Source organism: Auxenochlorella protothecoides (genome assembly GCF_000733215.1).
Source record: "Auxenochlorella protothecoides strain 0710 contig1000, whole genome shotgun sequence".
In the NCBI taxonomy this organism is placed as follows: Eukaryota; Viridiplantae; Chlorophyta; class Trebouxiophyceae; order Chlorellales; family Chlorellaceae; genus Auxenochlorella; species Auxenochlorella protothecoides.
Window position 1 is genome coordinate 6,146 of NW_011934359.1, and position 12,448 is coordinate 18,593.

The following is a 12,448-nucleotide window of genomic DNA, read 5'->3' on the forward strand; positions in this document are numbered from 1 at the left end:
TGATATCTCATTAACTCTAGGGTTATTTTAATATTTATTGTAATGTATGTTTTTTGTTACTTGACAAATTATTATTACTAAAAGTAGTATTGTAAATATGATTTAGTACTCTGCGGTAACTAGCTTGAAATTATGTAAGGACTGAAAAGGAGCAACATTCTAAGCTGATAAAACCACGAGGGTTCTATAGGTGGGTTTACTCACCTATTCTAAATCTGAACTCTCTTTCAAATGATTCAAAATAATTTTGAATCATTTGAAGGGCGGCATAGCCAAGTGGTAAGGCAAAGGATTGCAAATCCTTCATTTCCTCAGTTCAAGTCTGAGTGCCGCCTATATTATATTTAACTACCAACTAAAAAATGACATTAGTTATCGCTCTTACTTTTTTTGTACAAGTTACGCCTTATATATATACTAATTGACAACAAAATATTGAAAATATGGTTTATATTAATTAACAGTTACTAACAACTAATTAATTTAACATTTTCTTGTTTTCTAGATAAAGAAATTAATATTTGAGCCAATTTTATATTTTAAGTTAACAAAAAATTATTAATTTCGCGGTATTATAAAAATTTTTTTTATTAGTTTTCAAAATTTTTAAATATATGAATTTTAATATATATATTGAACTAATTTCTAAAATATTATAGTTAGACTACGTGATAGAAATTATTAAAAAAAATCTTTTTAGTAGTAATTTTTTCTAATATAAAATAAAGATGAATTTAAAAACAAATTTAAAAATGTTTAATCAAAATGATATTTTTTTAAATCAAGAGTTACCTTTACGAATAAGTGATACTTCTGTTAATGATGTATTAAAAAATCATTCTATAATTATTGATGAAACTGTAAACTTATTACTCGATTTTTATATAAAAACAAAACAAAAAAAACAAAAAATTAATGTTTTGTCAACATTGCCTAATTTAATAAATATACAACAATTAAGTTTTAAGCAATTTTTAGAGATTGGTTTAATATCCGCAATTGAAAGTCAAAACCCTTTAAAAATAAAAAATACACTTTATTCATTTGAGGTTTTTTATTTAAGTAAATACTTACAATTTAAAAAACCAGAAAAAAATATAACAGAAACTATAAATTTAAATAAAACTTACGGATGCCCTATTTATTTACCAATATTACTCAAATCTAATAGTCAATCTAAAGCTATTTTTGAATGGATCTATTTAGGGTTTTTACCGTTTATGACAAAACCTGGGCATTTTTTAATTAATGGAATTCCACGAGTTGCGTTAAATCAATTAGTACGTACTCCTGGTATTTATAAGTTAATTGAAAATAAACGTACAACTAAAGGAATAAAAGCAATCCCTTACATACGCATAGTTCCTGATAAAGGAAGTTGGCTAAACATTAGTTTTGATTCTAAAAATCGATTATGGATTACAACAAAAATTTTTAGAAAAAAAATATCTATGTTAGTATTTTTACAAGCTTTAGGTATTGATATTCATACTATTTTTAATACTATTGGTCATTCGGAAATTTTACTATCAAGTATTGTTCCTCCTGTAAAATCATTAAATAGTGAAAGACTTACACGGCATGATGCCATTTTAATTGATGCTGGTTTAATATCTCATCCTGTAACTCAAGTAGAAGCTTGCAAATATTTATATTCTCATTTTATGGAATATCGATCACCTGCAAACAAACAGCGGCAACCTATAACTGAAAAAAAAGCACTTCTTTTTTTTCAGCAAGTAGTTTGGAATTCAGAGAATAAGTATCTAGGTATTTCTGGTCGTGATCAATTTCTAAAAAAATTAGGAACTACAGGTTCTGCTTTTAATCAAATACAATTAACAAAACAAGATTTTATTTTAATTACGCAAACAATAATTAATATTTTATACGGTGAAGAAACAATAGATGATATAGATAATTTAAATAATAAAAAAATTAGAGGTTGTGGAGACTTTTTATATCAAGAATTAGCTCGTGGACTTAATGAATTTGAGACTTTACTTGATAAAAAATTTAAAAATTTTTCATTACCGCGTAAAAAGAAAAAAGTAAAATCTGGCGTTTTAAAAAAACAAAAAAAAGTAATAAAAACAACTAGTTCTCACACTAAATCCTCACTTTTATTAAAAAATAAGAAAAAACTGAAATTAAATAAAAAAAATAAAATAACCCTTGTTGCTAGTTTTTGGCAAAGTAATAGAACTATTTTATCAAAATATGTTACAAGAGCTTGGCGAAGTTTCTTTTTGGGAGGAACTTTATCACAATATTTAGATGAAACAAATCCTTTAGCAGAAATCACACATAAAAGACGTATAACATTATTAGGGCCTGGGGGGGGAAATAGTAAACAAACTACAATAAAAATTAGAGGAATTCTCCCGACTTACTATGGGAGACTTTGCCCAATAGAAACACCTGAAGGTCAAAATGCAGGATTGGTGCATTCACTTACAGTTTTTGGGCATAAAGCTTCTAATGGTACTATTTTAACTCCTTATTATAAAGTATATAAAGGACAAACCCAAAATAAACTTAATGTTATTTTTTTAAACCCAGAAAAAGAATCTTCACATGTTTTAGTTCCTTCAGATGTCCTAATTTCAAAATGGGGACGTTTGCCAAAAATGAGCCTTCCCGCTCGAAAGAACTGGGATTTTGATTATGCCAAATTAGATCAAATTACAACCCAATCTATTTCAATTTTACAAATGATTTCGTTAGCAACGAGTCTTATTCCGTTTTTAGAACACGATGATGCAAACCGTGCTCTTATGGGATCAAATATGCAACGACAGGCAGTTCCTTTATTAAAACCCGAAGTTGCCCTTGTTAAAACTAGTTTAGAGCCGAGAGTTGTATCAGATATTAATCATATTATACAAACAAGAGAGAGTGGGTTTATTACACAAGTAGTTTCAAATTCAATTCAATTATATAAACCAAAAACTTTAAAATATTTTTTTATTGATATTGGAGAATTTACAAGAAACTTAAAAAAAGTAAATATAAAATATAATACAATTTTTATTGCAAATAATTTATTATTTCCTAATGCATTAAATTTTTATTATTTACATTTCCCATTAAACAAAAATTTGTTAAAGTTTCAAAAAAGGAATAAAAATAATTTTCTTTCAAATTTCATTAATTCTAATCAATTTACTTCTTATAGTAAAACAATAAAAAAAAATAAAATCAGTTTAAATAATTTAAAAAATAATTTAAACACAAAAGATTTTTTTCTAAGTGCAGGGAATTTTTTATTAATTAAAGAAAAGGTAAATCAAAATAAGCCCAAACCACTTTTTTTAAATAATAAAAGGAAAAAAATAGACTATAAACTTTTCCACTTAAATTTATATAAACGCGGCAACCAAAGCACATGTACTCTTCAACGACCAATTGTTGCAGAAACTGATTGGGTAGAAAAATCAACTGTTTTGGCAGACGGTGGAGCGAGTGATAAAGGAAAATTAGCGATAGGGAAAAATGTTTTTATAGCTTACTTACCATGGGAAGGTTATAATTTTGAAGATGCTGTTTTAATAAGCGAAAATTTAGTATCTCAAGATATATTTACATCTCTTCATCTTGATTATTATCAAGTGGAGGTTCAGAAAACAGCAGCAGGGTTAGAAACAATAACAAACGATATACCTTTAAATTCATCAAAAGAAATTTCTCAAATATTGAACTTAGATGCCAGAGGGATTATAAAAAAAGGAACATGGGTTAAAGAAGGGGATTATTTAGTTGGTAAAACGAGTAATGTACAGTTAAAGGGGATTTCTGCACAATATGAGAAACTCTATAATGCTATTATACAACGTGAAAAATTACCAGTTAGAAACACTAGTTTTCGTGTACCAAAAGGAGTAGAAGGCCTTATAGTTGATGTTGAAATATTTCCTCCAAAACAAGATGACATTTTATTTTTAGCGCCAAAAAATTCTATTTTATGTGTAAAATTATCTCTTTTACAGCGACGAAGAATTCAAGTTGGGGATAAAATTGCTGGTCGTCATGGTAATAAAGGTGTTATTTCAAAAATATTACCTGTTCAAGATATGCCTTATTTACCAGATGGAACTCCTATTGATGTTGTTCTAAACCCTTTAGGAATACCATCTCGAATGAATGTAGGACAAATTTTAGAGTGCCTTTTAGGTTTGGCTGGAAAATACCTTAATGAGTCTTTTACAGTAAATTTATTTGATGAAAAATTTGGAACTGAAGCTTCAAGAAGTTTTGTATATTCAAAACTTTATCAAGCTTCATTAAAATCAAAAAATTCTTGGTTATTTGAGCCTGAACATCCCGGAAAAATAAAACTCTTTGATGGACGTACAGGTATTATTTTTCAACAGCCAGTAACAGTAGGATATACCTATATGTTAAAACTAGTTCACATGGTTGATGATAAAATTCATGCACGGGCAACAGGACCTTATTCCGCTTTAACTCAACAACCGGTTCGAGGACGAGCAAGAAATGGGGGACAACGTTTAGGTGAGATGGAAGTTTGGGCGTTACAAGCGTATGGTGCTGCTTATACTTTGCAAGAACTAATAACTATAAAATCGGATGATATAGATGGTAGAAATGAAGCTGTTTTGCGAATTTTTTATAATAAACCTATTGAAATGAAGCAACCCGAAAGGATTAAATTATTATTACGGGAAATTCAAGTACTTTGTATTAGTTTAGAAATTTTCGCTCCTTCTTATAATACGAAAAAAACTTGTTTAGTCGATTTAAACGATTTAGATGGTAAACTAGTATAATAGTTTTTCATCAATATTTTAGAAAAATTTAAGTTTATAATATTCTTAAAATTTTGTGCTTTATGTTTTAATTTTTATGTATTAAAAACAAAGCAAATATAAATAAAAAATATTTGTATGTTCTTTTTAAAGTTATGGTAAAAAAAAAAATTAATGGAATTAAAAAAGTAAAAATTGGATTAACCTCGCCACGAGAAATTCAAGAATGGGGTGAACGTTCATTACTTGATGGTACTATTGTTGGAGAGGTTAGTAGTTGGGAAACAGTTAATTACAAAACATTAAAACCCGAAATGGGAGGGTTGTTTTGTCAGAAAATATTTGGCCCTATAAAAGACTACACTTGTGCTTGTGATAAAAAAGTTAAAATTCCACAAGTTAAAATTTGTAATATTTGCGGCGTGGAGCGTACTTTATCTAGAGTACGCCGTTATAGATTTGGACATATAAAATTAAAACAATCGGTAGTACATCCTTTATATGCTTCATACAAGCCCTCGCCATTGGGGGCTTGTATGAATTGGTCAAATAAACGATTGCAAAGTATTATATTTGCTACAGAATTTTGTCATTTATCACCACATTTTTTAAATTTTTCATCTTGGTTTAATATATTAACAACCTTAAAAAAAAATCCTCAGAAAAGCGACCATCATTTAAAATTAAATGTAACGTCTGATAATAAATCAAATTTAGCGTCTTCTTCACCGAAATTATTTCGTGAATTACGTTCTACTAAATTTAACAATACTCTAAAAAATTCCTTGTTGAAAAGAAGTAATGCGATAAAAAGAAAAAAAATTTACAAATTAAGAACATTACCGGAAGAGCTTTTTTTATATGGTATAAATTATGATATGACGTGGGATCAAGTAGAGCATTTTCAAGTATTTATTTTTTATAGTTGGATACAGCCATCTCCTAATGAATCAATTATTCCATATTATTTTTTTACAAAAAAAATTAAAAACCAAAATTTACCACACCAAATTCGTAAAAAATCTAACAAAAATAGTAAACAAGAATTATACCAATTTCAATCATCTCCAATTCAAACAGGTGGTAGTGTTATTGAAAAAATATTAGCGCATTACAATCCAATAAACTTAAAAAGACAACTTGAGTTTGAATATGAAAAAATAAACAATGTGCTTAATTTAATAAAAATTCAAATGAATTATTATTTAAGTATCAATTATGAAAAAGAACACAGTGATCTTCGAAAAAAATGGAATCGTTTAAAACAATTCCGAAAAAAATATTTAAGAAGATTAGGTTATTTTCGAAAAATTTATTTATATAATATGCAACCAGCCTGGATGGTACTTAGTTGCTTACCAGTACTACCACCTGACTTACGCCCAGTTACAAAATTAGGTGGACAAATTTTTATTTCTGATATTAATAGCCTTTATCGCAAAGTTTTAACACGGAACAAACGAATTCCGCATAAAATGCAATTTACTGTATTTGATCCTGCTTTAAGTAGTAGTTGGAATTTATGGTGTTTTAATTTACGTTTACTCCAAGAAGCTGTAGATAGTTTATTACAAACCGGAAATGTTGATTCAAACCAAAATGAATTTTCAAGTTTTTCAAAACAAGGAAAAAACACAAAAGCCCTTATAGACTCCCTAAAAGGAAAAAAAGGACGTTTTCGTCAGCATTTATTAGGAAAACGTGTCGATTATTCTGGTCGTTCTGTTATTGTTGTTGGCCCGGAATTAAAAATTTATGAGTGCGGTTTACCATTAGAAATGGCAATTGAATTATTTCAACCTTATATTATCCAAAATTTAAAAAGCAACAATATTACAATTACAACAACTTCAGCTAAAACTTTTATTGACGAACATCGCCCAAAAATTTGGAATATATTAAAAAAAATAATGAAAGGACTCCCTATACTTTTAAATAGAGCTCCTACATTACATCGTTTAGGGATTCAAGCTTTTTTCCCGAAATTAATTAATGGGAAAGCTATTTTATTACATCCACTTGTTTGTCCTGCATTTAATGCGGATTTTGATGGAGATCAAATGGCAGTTCATATACCATTGTCGACATTAGCACGTACAGAAGCACTTAATTTGATCTGGGCAAGAAACAATCTTTTAGCACCATCATCTGGTCAACCTTTGCTTTTACCTGCTCAAGATATGGTATTGGGATGTTACTATTTAACATCTTCGGCTTCACTAACAAATTCAAATTTAAATTTAAATAAAAATTCTAAAAACTTATATTTATTGAATAATTTTGAAGTATTTAAAAAACAACTTGCACAAATAACTAAATATCATTTTTATAATTTTCAAGATGTTTATCAAGCATTTGAAAAAGGCAGTTTAAGTATGCATACACCTATATGGTTAAATTGGTCTCAACCTTTTCAAAACTTAATATTACAAAATGAAGCTCAAGCTTCTGAATTAGTTTTAGAACACCAGATTGATTTTTTTGGAAATACAACTTTAGTTCGAGAGAATAGGTATAAATCAACAACCACTACAACTTCAACTTATCTCTATATTCGAACAACACCGGGTCGTCTTTTTTTTTATAAATTAGCTTTAAATCTAAATTTTTAATGTGTTTATGAATCAAAACAATAACAAACAATTTTTTTTTAAAATATTAAGTTTAAAAAAGAGTAAAATTAAAAAAAAATATTTCAAAATGAATAATTCTAAATTTAGTAATTTACAATCTAAAATTAATAATTCATTTTTTTTTAATGGCCCTTTTGATAAAGGAAAACTTAAAAAACTAATAACATGTTTTTTAGATGAATATGGAGAAAAGAATACTCTTGAGTTTTTGGAAAAACTAAAACATCTAGGATTTTCTCAAGCAACCCAAGCTGGTATTTCATTAGGATTAGATGATTTAAAAATTCCAAATAGAAAAGGTGAGTTTTTATTACAAACAAATATTGCACTCCAAACAACAGAATATGAAAACTTAGCTGGAAACATCACTAGTATTGAAAAATCTCAACGAACAATTGATATTTGGAATACCACAAGTGAATTACTAAGAGAAAATGTAATTGAAAATTTTAAGTATAAAAACCCCTTAAATTCCTTATCTATGATGGCTTTTTCAGGGGCTCGGGGTAATGTTTCGCAAGTTCGACAATTAGTAGGGATGCGCGGATTAATGGCTGATCCACAAGGGGCCATTGTTGAATTTCCAATTCAAAGTAATTTTCGTGAAGGTATTACACTTACAGAGTATTTAATATCTTGCTACGGTGCTCGAAAAGGATTAGTTGATACAGCCTTACGTACAGCAACTTCAGGTTATCTTACACGCAGGCTAGTTGATACGGTGCAACATATTGTAGTTTCTAGCGCAGATTGTGGAACTGGCACAGGACTTTTAATTAATAATCCAGATAACGAAACACGGTTAATTGGGCGGGTTTTATTAAAAAAAATTAATAAAAATTTTTTAGATAGAAAAAGATTAATAACTATTACCCTTTTTTTTAGATGATAAAAAATTTGATTTTAATAAAAATGAAACATTTTTTATTAAAAAAAATCAAATTATATCTTCAACAATAGCAAAACAAATTTACGCAAATCAAGATAAAATTTATATAAGATCACCATTAACTTGTCAATCATATAAATCAATCTGTCAATTATGTTATGGCTGGGATTTAGCCAAAGGTGATTTAGTTAATATTGGGGAAGCTGTTGGTGTAATTGCAGCTCAATCTATTGGTGAGCCGGGTACACAACTAACGATGAGAACGTTTCATACAGGAGGCGTTGGGGGATTTTCCGATGAATCATTAAAAACATTCAAAGCGCCCTCGTCGGGAATAATAAATTTTCCAGAAAATATAACTGGTAGCTTTATTAGAACTCCTCATGGAAAAATTGTATATATGATTAAATATAATCGTATAGATCCAACACGAATTCTTTTAGAAATTAAAACGAAAAAATCAAATAAATCGTTTTTTACTTTATACGAAAGTCAATTGCCTCCGGGAAGTATTTTACTTGTTAGACAAGGACAAAATGTTCAAATAAATGATATTATTGCTCAAACTCCCCAGATAAAAACAAGTAATCAAAACTTACCAGAATCGTTACACCCAATCCAATCAAAAATAGAGGGTGAGGTGAGGTTTGAATACATGAAAATTTCTGTATCGCAACCTATTTCTAAATTTAACGTATCTTTTACTGATAATATACAACAAAATAGTTTTTTATCTCAAACAGAATCTCAATCTAAAGGATTAATTAATAACTACTTACTAAATTCAAGTAAAACACTAATTCCAATTAAAGGGGTTGTTCCGATGACACATTCTTTATTAGAAGTTGGTAGTTTTTGGGTTTTTCATGCTCATAACCAAAGGGAACCATATTCGACAAATACCTTTTTACAAATAGGTGATTTAATATCCTCACAAAGTCCTATTTTTCAAGTAAATTTTCATGTTTTGTTTCAAGCTAAATTAAAACGAATACATGCAAAAATTGTTATAGAACGTCCTATTTTAAATATACCAACAAATATAATACGGTTTCACAAAACAGCATATTCTTCTACTTCTTATAATAAAAACAAATCTGTCTTCTTTTGGAGTAATACTATCTCTCATAAAAACAGAAAATTTAAATTTGTTTGGTATCCTAAAAATTGGTCAATCAAAAGCTCTGGTTTTATTTTTCTCTCAAAAAAATATATAAAATTTAATGGACTTCAAAAAAAAGTAAAACCAAATAAAATTTTCAAAAAAAATGTTATTAATTTATTTTACTTTAAGGTTTTACAAGAAAAATTAAACAAATCTAAATCATATAATATTTCTTTAAATCATAAATTGTCAGATAACAAATTGAGTTATTTTGGTAATCTTTTTTATCTTTCTTATATTTTTTTATCCTTAGAAAATGATATTAACTTAAACAAACTTTTTCTAGCAAGTACAAATATAGAATTATTTAAATTTTTTAAAGGTTATAAAACCCCATCTATTTTTCTTATAAATAATATTTCTGATGTTTTATTTAAACCAGGATTTTATAAAATTTTATCTAAACCTATCAATAAATTACGTTATTCTTCGAAAAACAAAAAACCTTTAAAATACAAATTTAATCTTTTTAAATCTAAAAAATTAACAAAAAAATATAACAATTCATTAAAATTTTTAGCTAATTCTAATAATTGTCAAATTATAATTGGTCAATTTGTTTTTTTGTTTTTAGATAAATTTCAAATTAAATCTACCCCAAAAAAACCAAAAAATATATTTCATTATGAAAAAAATTGGACATTTTTTTCACCCTCAAAAACATTAAATACATCTTTTTCTAGTTTTAATAAATCAACAAAAAAATTTATTCTAACAAAAAATGCTTTTTTAACAAATTTCTCATTTGTAAACCAACCTGTATCTTTAGAATATCTGTTATTAACGCAGATTAATGTTTTACAAAAAAAAAATTTAAACCATTGTCAATATTCACAGCCTTATTGGTATTCTAAAAAAAATTTATTAAATATTAAGTATTCTTGGAAATCGACTTGTCACTTAAGAAAAAAATCTTTTTTTAATAATATAAGCTTTAAGCAAATAGATAAAACGTTAATTTTCTATACATTACAAATACCGTCTAAATTAAATAATAAATTAAATTTTAGTTCTATTAAAAAAATAAGTTTAAATAATAATATTGAAAAAAATTTATTGTGTATTTCTATTCAAAAATTAAATCAAAATAATTTTCCTTGCAATTTAAATTTACAAAAACAATGGGGATCTTTAATTTTTAAATCTGATAAATCGAAATTTTTTGTAAATAATACTTCGCCAGTTTTTTCAAAACAAACAACTTATAAAACTTCTTATAAAGAAGTTTCAAATAAACTATTTATAATTCAACCTGATTTTAACGTTGGGTGGCATTCTCCAACAAATTTGATGAAAATTAAATTAGAACTTAAAACACAAAAAAACTTTAAAGGATTTTATAGTGGCTTTGTTTCTGATTTTTATAAAACAAATTCAAAATCAAATTTAAAAAATATTAGTACTAAGGAAAGAAAAAAAGCTTTCAAACGGGAGAGTTTTTATTTAGGTTCTTATATACACTTACCAAAAGAAAATTTTGTTTTTGATCATAAAAATTTAAATTTTCAAACGTTTTCTAATGAGTGGGTACTACCAAATATAAAGTTAGCTGTTGGGTTTAAAACTTCTACAATTAGTGGAGAATTTATTCGATTAAAAAAATCGTTAAATCAAACTTATTGGAGTAGTTTAAGTAAAGATGATATTGTTACATTAAATTTACCGAGTAAAGCGACTGAATTAACTTTAAGGGTTGGTCAAATTTTACGATGGGGTCAACCAATTTATCACAATTTTGTCTCGCCATTTAATGGTCAAATTATAAAAATAAATCAAGGCCAGTTATCAATCCGTCGAGGTTTACCCATTTTAGCTTCAAAACGTGGAATTATTCATATATCCGATAATGATTTGATTTTAAAGAACAAACTTCTTGTAACGTTAAAATCACGCCGATTAGAGACACAAGATATTGTACAAGGGATTCCAAAAATTGAACAACTTTTTGAAGCAAGAGAGACACTCTCAGGGGAAAAATTACCAAGTATTCATAAAAAATTACAACTTTATTTTTTAGATGCTTTGGATATGTTTTATAAAAACAGCAATCAGGTGTTTTCTGCATTAACTCCACAACAACAGAAAGTACATTATTTTGAAATTGCTAATAAAATGGCAGTAATTAAAATACAAAACTTTATAGTTGAAAATATAATTGATGCATATTTAAACCAAGGGGTTTCAGTGTCTGAAAAACATGTTGAAATTGTTGTTCGAGAAATGACAACTCGTGTAAGAATATTGTCAAGTGGAGCTACTGGTTTTTTACCAGGAGAGATTATTCAATTTAAAACAGTTCAAGAAATAAATAATAAATTATATAATAGCCAACAAAGTCCAGCATTTTATGATCCTATTATTTTAGGTATTACTAAAAGCGTATTACATTCGGAAAGTTTTTTATTAGCAGCAAGTTTTCAAGAAGTGAGCCGTATTTTAGTACGAAGCGCGTGTATTAAAAAAACTGATTTTTTATCAGGATTGCATGAAAATGTAATTGTTGGTCAATTGATTCCTGCTGGGGCAGTTTTATTTTCAAAATTACCAAAAAAATATACAATATAATTTAATATTATTATAAAACATCGTTTTTGTTGCAATAAACGATGTTTTGTAATAATATTACAAGTATAAAATAGGCTTTTAGCTCAGTTGGTAGAGCGGCTGCCTTACAAGCAGCGGGTCATCGGTTCAAATCCGGTAGGGCCTAAAATATAAATATAATTTAAAAATTATATTGTTTTGAAACATTTATTATATTGGTATAATAGTAATATAATAGAAATATCGTTTTATTTTTAATAGATCTACAAATCAAATAAATTATGGCTGCACAATTTTTACCAAGTATATTAGTTCCATTAGTTGGGCTTCTTTTTCCTGCAATAGCTATGGCATCTGTGTTTTTATATATTGAAAAACAAGAAATTAATTAATAAAAATTTTACGGGGGAAATATTGTTAATATTTCCCCCGTAAAATTTTTATTAAT

At 27.1% G+C, this 12,448-nt stretch overlaps 2 protein-coding genes across 2 annotated transcripts; both read left to right on the forward strand.

The window, feature by feature from the left end:
* Positions 1-929: 929 nt before the first annotated feature.
* Positions 930-4,730, forward strand: F751_0115 (DNA-directed RNA polymerase subunit beta; the record flags this gene model as incomplete). Its single annotated transcript, XM_011402497.1, has 3 exons — positions 930-1,476; positions 1,636-2,100; positions 2,233-4,730. Coding segments are annotated over 3 exons (3,510 nt in total), but the record flags the coding sequence as incomplete, so codon positions are not given.
* A 227-nt stretch (positions 4,731-4,957) lies between these two features.
* Positions 4,958-7,345, forward strand: F751_0116 (DNA-directed RNA polymerase subunit beta'; the record flags this gene model as incomplete). The annotated part of the gene is made up of 2 exons (XM_011402498.1): positions 4,958-5,567; positions 5,850-7,345. Coding segments are annotated over 2 exons (2,106 nt in total), but the record flags the coding sequence as incomplete, so codon positions are not given.
* Positions 7,346-12,448: the final 5,103 nt, after the last annotated feature.